General features: G+C 41.0%; 1 protein-coding gene across 3 annotated transcripts in view; it reads left to right on the top strand.

Moving 5' to 3' along the window:
- Positions 1–17150, top strand: part of LOC126419823 (splicing factor, suppressor of white-apricot homolog) — a 161813-nt gene that overhangs the window by 54118 nt on the left and 90545 nt on the right. For all 3 annotated transcript variants that reach the window (XM_050087055.1, XM_050087053.1, XM_050087054.1), the window contains exons 8-9: positions 5853–6175; positions 16328–16748. In XM_050087055.1, coding sequence (XP_049943012.1) covers positions 5853–6175; positions 16328–16748 — 744 coding nt within the window. The remainder of the gene's footprint in view (positions 1–5852; positions 6176–16327; positions 16749–17150) is intronic.

The following is a 17150-nucleotide window of genomic DNA, read 5'->3' as shown; positions in this document are numbered from 1 at the left end:
GGATTTTAGTGCTGGGGGTGCTCCTTTGTAGCTGGTTCTTGGGGGTGGTGGGAGAACTTCCAGTGTGTGGGGATATGACACAGGAAACCTTGCTTGTGGACTAGGTCTGAGGACAAATGCGTGTCTTTGAAGGCCTTTGTGAGACATTCAGCTTACTGGGCAAAGCAGCTGCTGTCACTGCAGACGTGCTGTGCCCTGGTGGCTAGGTTAGGCTTGCTTGTGTGATTTCATGTGTATTTGTCTTTTGTGATGAAGACTTTGGCTAAAAGCTTAATTTGTAACTGTTTTTTCATCCTGCCCGTGTGCAACACATTGGCGAGTAGCAGTCTATCCTTTCCATAGTTGCTGATAGTCCAACCTGAACTTCTCAATTTTTGATTTTGTTTAATGACTTTTCTTCCATCTCTCAACCCTGTGATGTTCTCGTTTGCACTACTCTCTAAAGCATTACTTTACAAAGTGTCCGTTTTTTTTTTCTCTACTTTCCTGTGTTTTTTCATCACTTTCCAAAGCACAGTGCTCTGACATCTGAGTCACACTGTATCACTGGTCTTGTCCTCACACAACACACGGCTATGTGACTGTGCAGATTGTTGGTGCAGATTCTCATCCCCTAAATTCTTCCTTCTGATAATTTTAATTATTCGTAGTGATCACATTTTCTCGCTCATCCTTGCATATTTTCGTGTTTATTTTCCCCCATCTACTTGTGGTACACAATATTGTGAATCTCGACCTCCTTTTTTTCCCATGGTTTTTGAATGTTTTTATGTACTTGACTACGAAGTCTTTCGCGACTGAGTCTTGCATAAAAAGTTCTCGGTTTACTTACCGCGTCAAATTTGGATAAAATCCTGTGCTTTCGATGACTACCTCTGTCATCTTCTTCAGGGGTAAAACTGACTGTCGAGGATTGGTGAGGCTTCCGCTTTTATAAGCAGTGGATGGCTTCTCATTGGCTGGAAGACGTCATAGTGAAAACTGCGTGTATGGAGGTGGCGGCCTCTATGTCCTTAGATTTTGTTTGCGCACTTTATCGAGCGTTGCTTGCAGCACCATCCATCGCAACAGGCGGAGAACTGCGAGGAATGTAAGAAGTCTCCTTCTGCACTCTTTCTTTATCAACTGCGCTCTTTCATGCATTGCTGAGTGCATATCCAGAGTCTCTGTTGAAATTATTTTCACAGAATCTAATTTCAATTGCTTCCCTGAAATGACAGAGTCCCAATAGTTTGAAGAGTGAGCAAATATTCGTGTTTCATCGAATAGAATCTTACGTTTATTTAACAAACTGTGCTCAGCCACTGCTGATGTCTCTAGATACCTGTATTTCAGGTGACACTGATGTTCCACACAGCGAGTGGCAACAGTTTTTACAGACTGGCCCACATAATTTTTGCCACACTCACAAGGAATGCTGTAAATTCCCGGTACTCTCAGGCCGAGATTATCTTTTACGGGTCGCAACATTTCCTTAATCTTCCTGGGTAGCCACAAGACTGGTCTGATTCCCTGCCGGCTCAGGACTCTACCGATCTTGCTGGTCGTTGCACCACAGAATGGTAGCCACGCGATGTGTTGATCCTCTTGATCTGTTGGAACAGCATCCTCCCTAGGTTTCTTCGCTAGAGTAGATCTGATATCACAATCAGAATATCCATTTTTTTTTGTGAATACTGTCGTCAGGTGGTTAATCTTGGAGCCGAGATAATCCTTGTCCAAAATAGTCCTTGCTCTGTGTACCAAGGTATTCAGCGTAGCTCTCTTCTGAGCTGGGTGGTGAAAACTCTGTGTGTTTAGATATAAATCTGTATGCGTCGGTTTTCTGTACACAGAATGCCCGAGACATCCATCTGATTTTTGCTCCACCAGCACAGCTAAGAAGGGTAACTTCCCATCCTTCTCCGCCTCCACTGTAAATCTTATGTTCTGGGGTATACCATTCAAATGATCAACAAACTGCTGCAGTGCCCCGTTGCCATGTGACCAGATTAAAAATGTATCGACAACATACCTGAAGAAGCAGGATGGACATAAGGGAGCACTGTTCAATGCTCGTTCTTCGAAATCCTTCATGAAAAAGTTAGCTATGGCTGGTGACAGTGGCGAACCCATGGCTGTTTCGTCAGTCATTTCATATTTCCACCATACAAAAAATAGGTGGTCATCAAAGAGTGTCGAAATAACTTCAGTATTTCAGGAGCGAAATGAGCAGCCAACAGTTTTAAGGTATCTTCCACCGGCACCTTTGTAAACAAAGAGACCACATCTAGGCTGATCATGATGTGATTCAGACCTATCCACATCTGCTTTATGATTTCAACAAACATTTTTGAGTTATTAATGTGATGGCTACAGTGGCTGACTATAGGTGCTAATAATTTGGTTAAGTATTCTGCCAACCGATATGTAGGAGATGAGCAGTATTCTTCATCATTGGTATTGCAGGTTTCATCAGTTTTTAGTTTTTCCATGTGTTAGCTATTGTTGATTGATTTACCTTACACCATTCCTTTGACACTTCATAAATCGCGTCTGACATAGTCAATTGTTTCCAAAATGTTTTGAAGATTGTTGCCCTCATCTGTAAGTTTTTGTAGCAGATGTCCTCCATAAATTATCTTCACGGCAGCAATGACACCCTGATCCATTGGCTGAAATGAGGCTGTCACATTCTAAATCGGTGCCAGATTCCGCGTATCAGTAATGCTTTCTGCAAGTTTGTGTATTATTTGCAGTTTCTGCCATATCATCAGCAAAAGATGCCTTTGCTTTTCAGACATTGCTCGGCACTAACAGAAACCAAATAACTACAGTATCCTCTGCTACAGCACAGTCTAGTGCTTATGAAATTGGGAGAAATAGGCTGCAGGTAATTCAGAGTTCACTGTAACTATATCCTCACACACACCTACTTCTTCTTTGAAGGGAAGGTGTACAAACAAATCCACAGCACAGCCATAGGCACCCGTATGGCATCCTCGTATGTCAACCTGTTCATGAACCATGTAGAGAGAACCTTCCTAGCCTCTGAAAACCCCAAATCTCTTATCTGGTTGAGGTTCATTGATGATATCTTCACGATCTGGATTCAGTGCTAGGACATCCTATCCTCAATCCGTTTTAACCTCAACACCTTCTCTCCCATCCACTTCAATTGGTCTTTTTACTCAGTGTGCTGTCTCCCAGGATGTTGACATCGTGCTCTCTGATGCCTCCATCCACACCTCTGTCAACAGTAAACACGCGAATCACCAACGATACCTGCATTTAGACTGTTGCTATCCCTTTCACACCAAAAACTCCGTCACATATAACCTAGCCACCTGGGGATGGCGTAACTGCTTTGGCAGCAGCTTCCTTGCCCAATATATTGAAGGTTTCACAGAGGCCTTCACAGACAGACAGTATTTGACAGACCTGGTCTGCAGACACATTTCCCATGCCTTGTCCCCACACTCCCCAAATCCTCCCACCACCCCCAGGAACCAGCTACAAAGGAGCACCCCCCTCGTCACATTTTACCACCACAGACTGTAACAGCTGAACCACATCCTTTGACAGGGTTTTGATTATCTATCATAGTGTCCTGATAAGAGGGACTTCATACCCAAGATCATTCCCACCCTCCTAAAGCAATGGTCTGTCGCCCACCTAACCTCCACAACATCCTAGTCCATCCCTGTGCCACTTTCAATCCTAGACCTTTGTGAAAGGGATCATATCCCTGTGGAGGACCCAGGTGTCAGGCAACCCACCCACCCAGCACTTAGTATTCCAGTCCTGTTGCAGGCTCATCCTCCCTCCTTCCGAGACCGGAAAGGGATCATATCCCTGTGGAGGACCCAGGTGTCAGGCAACCCACCCACCCAGCACTTAGTATTCCAGTCCTGTTGCAGGCTCATCCTCCCCCCTTCCGAGACCGGGCCACCTGTGGAAGCAGCCATGTCATGTACCAGCACTACTGCAATCATTGCTCAGCTTTTTATATTGGTGTTACTACACAGGCCTGCTATCACCCAGGATGAACAGCCACTGCCAAACTGTGGCCAAGAGCAATGTGGACCACCCTATTGTATAACATGCATCTGAACATAAAATGCTTCATATCAGTGGCTGCTTCACAACTTGGGCCAACTGGATACTCTCCCACGACCACCAGCTTTTCTGAATTGTGCGGATGGCAGTTACCCTTGCAACAAATTCTCTTGTCAGACTTAGTCCACAATAATCTACTGTCCCCACACCTTCCACTCAATTGTTTCCACCCCTACTGTCATATCACCCCCCCCAACTCATGTCCCCACCTCACCAACCTTTGCCCTTCTCTGCCCCTATCTTTTCTGTCCCTTTCCCATCCCCTCCCACCCCTCCCTCCCCCCCTCCACTCCCTTGCCTCCCTGCATCTCCCATCGCCTCCCTCCCTCTCCCCGATGCCTCTCCCCCCACCTCTCATGCCTTACAATGTTTATAGGATAGTTATTTAATTAGTCTCCTTTTTCATTTTGGATAATCTGATGATGCATAACCATGGCAAAACATATTATTTTTAAATAAAAATAACTATTCAATGCTGACTGTTTCATTTTCAATATATAAGAGAGAATGGAGATTTGTCAGTAATTGTTAAGTGTTTGTGCCTCCTTTTTTTAAACAAAGGAACAACTTTAACAATCTTGAAAACATCTGTGAAACAGCCTGTAAGTAGATAACTGAAAATACATCACAAAGTGGAATCTCTAGAGCAATATTTTGTCTTAAAAATCAGACTGCCATCAGTACTAGATAAATATTAGTTGATTTTTCCCTTGATAATTTTCAGCACTTCTTCTAGAGTTACTGGTGTTAGAAACAGTGGTGTGCATGATTTTATAAGCTCAATGGGAAACGACAGTGCAGGTGAAGTAATTTGTGATGGAAGATAGGAAGCAATACGGAAAAATGCTTGTTAAAAGTGTCATTTATCTCCTGGACCGTCTTTAATATTTCTGGTTCCAAGGGTCCATCTAACATCATTCCAAATTGCCTCACTTATGTTGTTAGAGTTTTTATATAATTATTATTTTTGATTTTTAAAAAATACATGAAAAGTGTGATCATTCCTTACTTTTCCTACTGTGTATAGTTTTCTTTTTGTAACACGAGGTGATAACTCCCACCGTAACCCACCCTCTATTAACTTCTTTATTTGTGCTACACCATTGCTTCATAGTTTGGGTTATCTGACTTCATCGTATACTTAAAATTAAGTCCCCAAATCTCCTGTTCTTCTTTGGATACAATGATTCCATAGATTATAAGCAAAAAAATGAAGAATTGTTACGATGTTCCCCTCAGTCTTACAGCCTCTCTTGTATTGATAAAGAACATTAAATTTAGCAAAAGCCCATTTCATCTGTTAATTATTACTGCTGAGAAAATTTTTATATGATTTGATTATGATCTTGGGTGCCTCCAGGTGATTAGAAACTTTGAATGAAGTCCTTGATTCCACAGAAGAAATTTGTAAATACTGTCTGATTTTGCTCTTTTTAACTCATTTGTAGCTTATTTTTTATATGATTGAAGCACACAACAATGATACATTTTATGTCAGCCATCTGAGTAACTTTGTATTGTTGCATGTAAAATTTAATACTTGTTTTTAGATGTAGTCCCAGAAGTTATCTTTCAACCAAGTTAAATCTGTGTAATTCAGTGTAATTCAACCTTTAATAATATTATTTATTGTTACAATTCTCACTGCAGAGTTTTAATTTACCGGCTCTAATGTTTCTCGGGTTTATGTTAAAATACAGTTGAGAAATGTTTCCTGTATACATTTGCTGTAAGCCATTAACATTTCTGTACAGGTGATAAACGTTTCGCTTTCCTGGATGACACTCATCATCTTCATGCTCTTTACAAAACGAAAGTAGCTCATCATTTGAACTTGTTGCAACCTGCAAAGAAAAAGCGGAAAAAGGCTGCTCAAGAAAGCAGAGCCACGGCAGAACTTGTAGTATCTACTGTTGAATTGCAACCAGTGTCAAAGCCAGAAGCAGAGACACAGGACACTGACATGGCAGTTCAACCGGAGGCCAATGGAATTGAGGATGACCAGCCACCTCCACCAGGGGAAGGTGATGTTCTAATTGGACCCCGTCAGGAGCATAGCCCTGAGCCAGAGATAAAGGTATTTGGTAGATCTCCTTTTTACTGCAGACATTAATTTCTATACTGTCAGTATAGTTCATGTGACAGGATGGCTTCACCAGTAATTTCCAAGTATTAGTAGTTGTTGCTGCCCAACAGTATCTTCAGCAATCTGCCAATTAACTGCTTCTGTTTTGTTATCACATGCAATTTCGCAATTTATATGAAGAACAGTAACTTGGCCATGGAAAGCATCCTTGGTGCATTCCGATGTAATTGTTATTTCATTGAACAGTGTATAAAAGGTTGGTGACTTTCGACTTGATGTGGGTTTCCGGTAAAAATATTGTAATGGAAAGATAATGTGATGAAAAACTCGGTAGGTCTTTCGGAAATGCTGCTGCGTATTTCAAAAATTCTCTTATGAATAGATTTCTTTCCTCTTCTGGTTGCCATATTCTTATTTAAATATTAGTTTTCTGATATTTCGTTTAAGACTTTTTGTTCTTAGTTAGATTACTTTCTCTACAGTAACATCTAGTGTTAAATTTTGAGCTGCTCAGAACTGTAAATGGTCACATTGATAGCAAACTCATTGTATTAATGGTAGCAGCTAGAAAATCTGAATTGTTAAAAAGTACTGGAAGGCCAGGGTGGAATACAAGTAACGTAAGAAGTAAAAGTAACTAATAACCATATAGTTGATGCTTCGAGTGATCTATCGGGCATTTAAATAGGACTAAAACATAGCGCTCTCTCTCTCTCTCTCTCTCTCTCTCTCTCTCACACACACACACACACACACACACACACACACACACACAAAAATAACATTGTCTGGATCTGCATCTCAACTGACCCGTCAGTCAGGCTGCAGTGCTGGAACAGTTAAATCTGACTGACCATTGTTCCAGTGACATGAAACAATATCCAAATAAGGCCAAATATGATGACATCTTCTGGTTGCTGCCAGCGCCTGCAACCCCTAACAAGACAAGATTTTTTTGTTTCTTTATCAGATTGTCACTTCTGCGCAGTGTGCTGAAACATGTCGCTTCAAGGTCTCTCCACAAGCACCGTAAAATTGACAGTATGACTCACAAACAAATGAAAACATTCAATTATTGGCAAAATTGTTTAGTTGGATAGATAAAAAAATCTACTCACCAACAAGCGGCACAACACATACATAAAAGACGGTTATAATTGGCAAGCTTTCAGAGCCAGTGGCTCCTCCTTCAGGCAGAAGGGTAGAAGGGGAGGCAAGAAGGGTGAAGGAAAAGGACCGGAGAGGTTGTAATCTTACCCTCCTACACATCACTATTAAAATTCTGTTTCTCTTCTTGTTGTTGGCTGTAGTTATTGCATCTAGGGGTACATTCATGCGGCTGAAATTTTGATTTTGTAGGTTTTTGTTGAACTGAATAACTAATTGAATTCTTTCTGTTTTTATGAATATCTTTTTGTTTTATCCCATTCTTCTATACCACACTGTCTTCACAATCTCCATTTTCATAAAACCATCAAATACATTGTTGTAGACAAAATTAAAAAATGTGCGCTTCGATCAGAGGTGTGCCAATTACTCCTTACATTCTGTGGTACTCACAATATTCCAAAGAGTTTACAAAGCAACAGAGTTTACATACTTTCTTGACAAAAGAAGAATCTTTACTAAGCCACATCATTATTTTATAGATGAATCCAGAAATAAATTTAATAATTAGCATTAGATTGTGCGATTAATAATATGAATTTTAACCATACCAGATTTTTTGTAATTTCAAACATTTTTAAAATAAGAGTAATTTTAACTGTACCTACAGAGTACTAACAAATTAAATTCTTTTTATACAATTTTAGTCTGAAGTATAATACATTGTATGCAAAATCAAATGAAATTCTTTCAGTGAAACAGCCGAGAATGTTTACCTATACCAGATTTGGGATTAAGCCTGGTATCAGCTACTTCCATAAAAAAAGGTTATATTCCGTTACAAGGTCCAGGAAAAGGGGTAGATTTCCAGAAAGTCACTCAGAACTGCAGGTCAGGGGAGACTTACTGTATGGGATGAGAAGGAAAGACTGGCTGCTGGGGACTGCATTTGATGAGATTTGAAAACCTGAGAGCTTAAAGGTGGAAGACAGGGTAATAGGCAGACAGAGATTACTGCTTGCACATCATGCATGGGTTAATAAGAGTGAATAGCTAAGTGTGTTGTACATAACAGTGGTGGGGGGTGGGTGGGGGGTGAAAAATAGCCAGGAAAAACAGTGAATGATTTAGAAAACTAAAAAGATAATTTTGTGGTAGTCATGAATGGATGAGTGGCATAGGCAGAGGGAGTATACTGGCAACTTGCATTATCCTGTTGCAGAGCATGCTCTACAACATGACATTCGTGACCTCAATGGCTGTTTCATCACACGTACTTTCTGGATTCTTCCCCCAGACATCAGTTTCTCAGAACTCTGTGAATGGGAACTAGCACTACAACACGTCCTTGGTTCTCACCACCCACCTGGCCTTAATGTATGTTAATTTCTTCTGCCTCAGCACTTCTTCTCTGTAACTACTCTTTGCTTCATCCCGTTTTAGTTTTCTACATCTTTCATTAGTCTTTCCTGGCTATTTTTCACCCCCCCTCCCACCTCTGTTACGTACGGTGCACTTAGCTTTTCTTTCTCATTAACTCATGCATGATGTTTAAGCAGTAATCACTGTCTACATATTACCCTCTCGTCCACCTTCAAGCTCTCAGATTTTCAAATCTTATCTGTTGTAGTCCCCAACAATCAGTCTTTCCTTCTCATCTTGTACGGTAAATCTCCACTGACCCCTGTTCTGGGTGACTTTCTGAAATCTACCTATATTCCTGGACGTCACCAGTCATTTTCCTTCACCCCTCTTCCTTCCCCTTCAACCTGTCTGCCTGAAGAAGGAGCCACTGGCTCTGAAAGCTTGCCAATTTTGTAATTACAGGATAGCAACGAAAGCTGGTTCCGGTGTCACCACTACCATGTTGCCGATCGCTGTGCAAACATTGTATGTTACTGCACAACTGCCTGCTTCTGTATAGTTGTATTGCATTACCACCTTGACTACAGTTTCTGTTTCTTAAAGGATGTCACCAAAACGACGACGTTCACAAAGTGACAATCCATTACACGATGGAGTGCCGTTAAATAGTCAGGCTTTGGAATTGCTACAAATGATGTGTGAGTTTTACGAGCAAGGATTAGGATTAGTTTTTGTTCATGGGCATGCGTAAATTCTTGCTGATAAAGTGTGAGCATACCTCGAAAACTCTAGGACGTGGCCAAAGAACTGTTGTGAGGAAAAGGATGCTACTTCCAGACTTGAAAGATACTAAAGCAAACCGTGTGGAATAAAGCCCCTGTGGAGAAAACAGTGTATTTTTTTAAATACTACTGGAAAGAAAGAAAAAAGTGCCTTGTCCAGTTACAGATCTTGATTCATTCTAAACTGGTGCAATTCATCAGCACATTTACAGATATTATAGCAGGGGAGAATACCCCACATAACAAAGTTTCTAATTTCCTTAAAAGATTGTAAACTTTTCTCAGTGGGAAAAACGTCACTTGAAATGGTGTTAAAAAGTATGGACTTCTGTTGGTCGAAAAAGCTCATGTCGTCGTGGCTTTTCAAATATATGGTTAGGTGAACCCTGTGTCAGAGCTGTAGAAGCAGTGGATTAATGCTGTACAGATGATACTATGAATAGCAGCAGTTGTCAGCCAACAGGAAGATGATTCCGATTACTTGTTGCCCATGCAGGTTCTTCAAATGGTTTTGTGCCTGAAAGACTTTTAGTTTTTCAGTCGAGAAAAACCTGCAACAATCATGAGGATTTGGACCACCCATGATTTCTGCAGTAATTTAAAAATTTGTTGCTCTAGTTTAGTGTTCAAACAGTATTTGTAATGTATACTGCACCTTACCATTCTGTGATATTAGGCAAAACTCCAATAGCTAGTGACCGCAAAGAAACTATGGTGCAGTAGTTGCAGGTGAGAGACATCACAGCAGACATAAGTGTGACAAAGCTGCTGTTATATCCACTTGCAAAACAAAATAAGCCTGTGATGCATACTTATGTCGTAGGTGAAATTTCAAGGGAACAGTTCGTACAGTATTGGGCTACTGCCTTATCAATGCCATTTTAACCCAATTGAATACCTTTAGTGTGATGACAGGGCTTACATTCAAATTAATAGCAAGTCTTTTATAATAAGTGAAGTGGAAAGGCTGCTATGTGAAGGTCTTGCTGTAGATACATGGAGGAAGAAAGTAGACCATGTTGGTAAGCTTGTTAGATAAGCACTGACTATAGACAGAATTATAAGCAAGAATGAACAATTAATGATTTCTCATGATCATGATAATAACAGTGATGGCAACGGTTTTGATGCCAATTTCGATGATAGAGGAGGAGAACTGGATGGAATTGTCCCATTGACATCGTAAATTGGCGAGTGTAAATGTTTACAGAATTAATTCTTTATCTCTGAATCCAAGTAGGCTGTGCATCTGTTTCTTTATTTTGTTCTGCATTTGTGGATGGCGTGTTCTTTGGTTTGCTTAGTTTTACATTATTATATGATGTGCATATTTTAGGGTAACAATTTGGAGTGATTTCTCATAGATGCTGTCATTAACTGCTGGTGGTGTTTGTGCCCCAGTTTCATATACCATACTATCAAACGCTTTTTATCTGTTACCATTCTCTCCATTGTTAGAAAAATGTTCTTTGTTGGACTTGGGTATACATTATCGTGCATCAGCTTATATACACGTTGATCGTAGCTTACATTCACAAAACATTTGAGGGGGTGTGATGGATGCTACTGCAACCTCGCAATGATGGATGCTGCTGCAACCTCGCAATCACAGTATAGCCAACTACTCTTAAGCTGTCAAGTGATGTTTCAGCAGCCCTGGTGTATATGTTTGATTTGAAGAGTACCGAAGTTAGGCATTTTCATATATTACAATGTGTTACTGTAGTCTTGTATAGTAGTACCTACGCATTCAAGCAGATGAATAGCCATTCAAATGCTAAGTACAGCTCATCAGTGGATCTTGTTAACTGGAAAGTTAGTTTGCCAATAGTGCGCACCCTCCGATTATTTTCGGTACTGCTGTAGGAGGCAGTGAACAAGTCTGAGGCCAGCCAGAGGAGGTTGACGAGGCAGTCATTTGACAAAACAAGAGGTGGTCAGTGGATTTGGAGTTAACGATTGTTTTGCTGTGAATGGATATTCTGATAGTGTCACAGTTGGCTGTGAGGAAGCAGATCATATGCTCATTCGATGAAAAAGAGCACGTGGACTTTAACATGGTGTGTTGTGGTACTCTTTGGTTGCTACATTTAGAATCATTTTCTCTGAGAATACTGTTTTATTGCTAACAGGTAAATAAATTATGTTGTCGTAGTAGTGTGTTGTGGTGGCTTAGTAGGTTAGTGCCAGGCTATGAATCCAAGTATCTGGTTGTTCAATTCAGTGTCAGCCTGAGGATTTTTTTTCTACTACATATCACCTCTTCCATTTCTGGTATGATTTAGGGTGAAGACAGCTCTCTCTCTCTCTCTCTATGACAAGTCAAAGTTCAGGCATGTAGTAATTGCTATGGGAAGTGGAAACCAAACACCTCTTCTGTTTGTCATGTTCTGTGGAAATAAAAATTATTTATAAGTCGCTTTGAGTTTAATGTTGGTGAAATGTTTTCTATTTACGTGACCAGCAGAGCTAATAATTTTCTTCTTGTTACATAGATAAACATGTATTTCATTGTTCTTGATTTATTTTTCCTGCTTTCCACATCAAGACAAACAATATTTCCATTTCTTTATTTCCAGTGGTGACCTTAAAAAATTTTCGTACCCTGCAAACAAGTTCATTCTTTCATAATACAAAACCCACTTATATCCTTCTAAATCCGAGGCAAGTTTTATACATTACCCACTATTATAAATTTTAGTGTTTTATTTCCATGTATTCAAAAGATTGCAGTATATTTTAGACAATGTTCTTCTCCTCCACACACAACTTTAATTTTTTTTTTTTTTTTGTTTTGTACCTAAATTTAAAAAACTTGTATTGGAAACAGTCGGCACGATCCACGTATTTGTATTTCCTGTTCTTCCAGCCCTGACGAAGACTCCCGACTGAAATGGCTGAAACTTCTACGTCTCAAGAATCTGCTCCATGACCAACACAGTCAGCCAACAGTTATACAGAAATATATACCTTGAATACACTATCATATGTGTGTATTTGCCTTTAAGCAATTTGTTCTATTTTTGAATATAATAGAGGGCAACATTCCACGTGGGAAATATATATCTAAAAACAAAGCTGATGTGACTTACCAAACGAAAGTGCTGGCAGGTCGATAGACACACAAACATACACACAAAATTCAAGCTTTCGCAACAGACGGTTGCTTCATCAGGAAAGAGGGAAGGAGAGGGAAAGACGAAAGGATGTGGGTTTTAAGGGAGAGGGTAAGGAGTCATTCCGATCCCGGGAGCGGAAAGACTTACCTTAGGGGGGAAAAAAGGACAGATATACACTCGCACGTGCGCGCGCGCGCGCGCGCACACACACACACACACACACACACACACACACACACACACACACATTTGTAAAGGCAAAGAGTTTGGGCAGAGATGTCAGTCGAGGCGGAAGTACAGAGGCAAAGATGTTGTTGAAAGACAGGTGAGGTATGAGCGGCGGCAAATTGAAATTAGCGGAGATTGAGGCATGGCGGATAACGAGAAGAGAAGATATACTGAAGGGCAAGTTCCCATCTCCGGAGTTCTGACAGGTTGGTATTAGTGGGAAGTATCCAGATAATCTGGACGGTGTAACACTGTGCCAAGATGTGCTGGCCGTGCACCAAGGCATGTTTAGCCACAGGGTGATCCTCATTACCAACAAACATTGTCTGCCTGTGTCCATTCATGCAAATGGACAGTTTGTTGCTGGTCATTCCCACATAGAAAGCTTCACAGTGTAGGCAGGTCAGTTGGTAAATCACGTGGGTGCTCTCACACGTGGCATTGCCTTTGATCGTGTACACCTTCCGGGTTACAGGACTGGAGTAGGTGGTGGTGGGAGGGTGCATGGGACAGGTTTTACGCCGGGGGCGGTTACAAGGGTAGGAGCCAGAGGGTAGGGAAGGTGGTTTGGGGATTTCATAGGAATGATCCAAGAGGTTACGAAGGTTAGGTGGACGGCGGAAAGACACTCTTGGTGGAGTGGGGAGGATTTCATGAAGGATGGATCTCATTTCAGGGCAGGATTTGAGGAAGTCGTATCCCTGCTGGAGAGAGTCTGATCCAGTCCCGGAAAGTATCCTGTCACAAGTGGGGCACTTTTGGGGTTCTTCTGTGGGAGGTTCTGGGTTTGAGGAGATGAGGAAGTGGCTCTGGTTATTTGCTTCTGTATCAGGTTGGGAGGATAGTTGCAGGATGCGAAAGCTGTTTTCAGGTTGTTGGTGTAATGGTTCAGGGATTCCGGACTGGAGCAGATTCGTTTGCCACAAAGACCTAGGCTGCAGGGAAGGGACCGTTTGATGTGGAATGGGTGGCAGCTGTCATAATGGAGGTACTGTTGCTTGTTGGTGGGTTTGATGTGGACGGACGTGTGAAGCTGGCCATTGGACAGGTGGAGGTCAACGTCAAGGAATGTGGTATGGGATTTGGAGTAGGACCAGGTGAACTTCACTTGTATAGACCCTCTATATACTCCTTCCACCTTTCTGCTTTCCCTTCTTTGCTTAGAACTGGGTTTCCATCTGAGCTTTTGATGTCCATACAAGTCGTTCTCTTATCTCCAAAGGTCTCTTTAATTTTCCTGTAGGCAGTATCTATCTTACCCCTAGTGGGATAAGCCTCTACATCCTTACATCTGTCCTCTAGCCATCCCTGCGTAGCCATTTTGCACTTCCTGTCGATCTCATTTTTGAGACGTTTGTATTCTCTCCCTGGAACTCTGTACAACCTCTGGTTCTTTCAGTTTATCCAGGTCCCATCTCCTTAAATTCCCACCTTCTTGCAGTTTCTTCAGTTTTAATCTACAGGTCATAACCAATAGATTGTGGTCAGAGTCCACATCTGCCCCTGGAAATTTACAATTTAAAACCTGGTTCCTCAATCTCTGTCTTACCATTATATAGTCTATCTGAAACCTGTCAGTATCTCCAGGCTTCTTCCACGTATACAACCTTCTTTTATGATTCTTGAACCAAGTGTTAGCTATGATTAAGTTGTGCTCTGTGCAAAATTCTATCAGGCGGCTTCCTCTTTCATTTCTTACCCCCAATCCATATTCACCTACTACGTTTCCTTCTCTCCCTTTTCCTACTACCGAATTCCAGTCACCCATGACTATTAAATTTTCGTCTCCCTTCACTATCTGAATAATTTCTTTTTGTTATACATTTCTTCAATTTCTTCGTCATCTGCAGAGCTAGTTGGCATATAAACTTGTACTACTGTAGTAGGTGTGGGCTACGTGTCTATCTTGGCCACAGTAATGCATTCACTATGCTGTTTGTAGTAGTTTATCCGCACTCGTATTTTTTTATTCATTATTAAACCGACTCCTGCATTACCTCTATTTGATTTTGTGTTTATAACCCTGTATTCACCTGACCAAAAGTCTTGTTCCTCCTGCCAGCGAACTTCACTAATTCCTACTATATCTAACTTTAACCTATCCATTTCCGTTTTTAAATTTTCTAACCTACCCGCTCGATTAAGGGAACTGACATTCCACACTCCGATCCGTAGAACGCGAGTTTTCTTTCTCCTGATAACGACGTCGTCCTGAGTAGTCCCCGCCTGGAGATCCGAATGGGGGACTATTTTACCTCCGGAATATTTTACCCAAGAGCACGCCATCATAATTTAACCTTACAGTAAAGCTACATGCCTTCGGGAAAAATTACGGCTGTAGTTTCCCCTTGCTTTCAGTCGTTCGCAGTACCAGCACAGCAAGGCTGTTTTGATTAGTGTTACAAGGCCAGATCAGTCAATCATCCAGACTGTTGCCCCTGCAACTACTGAAAAGGCTGCTGCCCCTCTTCAGGAACCACATCTTTGTCTGGCCTCTCAACAGATACCCCTCCGTTGTGGTTGCACCTACGGTACGGCTATCTGTATTGCTGAGGCACGCAAGCCTCGCCACCAATGGCTAGGTCCATGGTTCTTGGGGGGGGGGGGGGGGGGGGGCTATTGAAAGTTAACATCTTCAAATCCAGTATTACATGTCCATCAGTAATACAAGTAGTAGAAGCCAGATGAATATGGAGTGGTAGCAAGTTTTGTCAGGGATCTTTCTTATTTATACTGCAAATTGCATTCAGCTGAAGATGGAATGAAACCAGTCAATTTAAAAAAAACTGTTTTATCTCTAATATATGATGCTTTTTGATAGTACAGCAGTTAAAAATCTGCTTAGAGTTCCCTACCTCTTTAAAAATCTGCCTATGTGAGAAAAGATTGTTTATAACCCCTTGCGTATTTGATATGGAATACCAAAGATGAAAGTGCTTTCGCTATCTACACTTGCCAAATTAGTTTGCAGAAGTATTTCTGTGTATTTAGGATTTAAATATGATGGATACACATTCCTTGCTGACAGGTTTGTGTTTTATAACACACTTGATAACAAGTCAAACAGTGGAAAATCCAGGATGGGATGTAACAATATTATTAAAAGATAGCTGCTACTCACCTTATAGCAGAGATGCTGAGACGCAGATAAGCACAACAAAAAGACTGTCACTGGTAACAGTGGATGGGAATGACGTTGTGTAGACCATTCATGTAAGAGTAGCATCCAATGTGACGGTATTTTCGTTAAGAAAATAGTTTTCAGTGGAAGTGGTTATCATGAGATTTTTATCACACTGTTTTGACCATAATTGTACTTGTATAAGATTTGTATCTGAAATTATTTTGTACATGTGTGTGTGTGAGAAAGGATCATAACTCACCAAATAGAACAGGCATTGATCAGAAAACTGGCATGTAGAAAAGATCAGTTGATGGTTGGGTTTTAGGCCCTGAAAAAGCTTTCAAATATACAATATGGTGTGTCTGATTTTGTTTGAGATAAGTTATTTTCACACTGTATTCATTGTTTGCCGTTCCAGGTTGAAGCTCATCCAGAATCAATGATAGAAAATGGAGAACAACATCCAGCTGATGAAAAACAGCTGTATTTACAATCCCCAGTTGCAAGCGAAGAGAATGAAAGCCAGCAGCAAAATGATGATAGAGAGAGGCAAAGGGAGGAAGAAGAAGAAGAGGAGGAGCAGGAGCAGCAGCAGCAACAGCAACAAGAAGAAGAAAAAGAACAAAAGGATGACGATGAGGAGGAGGGAGAGGAGGAGGAGGAACAAGAAGAGGAGGAGGAGGAAGAAATTGTGAAGGAAGTTGAGGAAGAAAGAAACAATGATTCAGAGATGGATAATGAAAATACAGAAAGTCAGAAACACAGTGAAAGGAGTAGTCGTGAAGTCAGTCCTACGACTGACAGTGAAAAGGAGGGACAACCAAGAATCAACAAGCCAGGTGAGAAGATACTTTTCACAAAGTTAGATGCAACTACCAGCTTAACTACTATTGTGTTTGTACAGGTGAATGCAGTAACTGCGAAGATCAGTAAGATCACAAACAAGTTCTTTTTGTAACTCTTTCATTGAAGAATTTCTTTTATTATCCTAGATTTTGAGCATCGTAATTTCAGCAGTATGCCTCTTGTTTCCTGCCATGTTTCTTCACCAGCCAGTAACGGTCTCCACAGCACATTTGTTGAAGCTATTACTGGTAATCACAAGCATAAATTACTGATCACCATTCACATGTTGTAATATTTCTGAAATGGAATGGTACTCACATAAAATTATTAATGAAAGAAGGAAAGAAACAAAGAAACTGTCTCTCCTGGAACTTACTTATTCTTTATCATGTATC

The sequence above is a fragment of the Schistocerca serialis genome, chromosome 9 (genome assembly GCF_023864345.2).
Source record: "Schistocerca serialis cubense isolate TAMUIC-IGC-003099 chromosome 9, iqSchSeri2.2, whole genome shotgun sequence".
Taxonomy (NCBI): Eukaryota; Metazoa; Arthropoda; class Insecta; order Orthoptera; family Acrididae; genus Schistocerca; species Schistocerca serialis.
The sequence above is the reverse complement of the archived record's forward strand: the minus strand, read 5'-3'. Positions and strand labels throughout refer to the sequence as shown.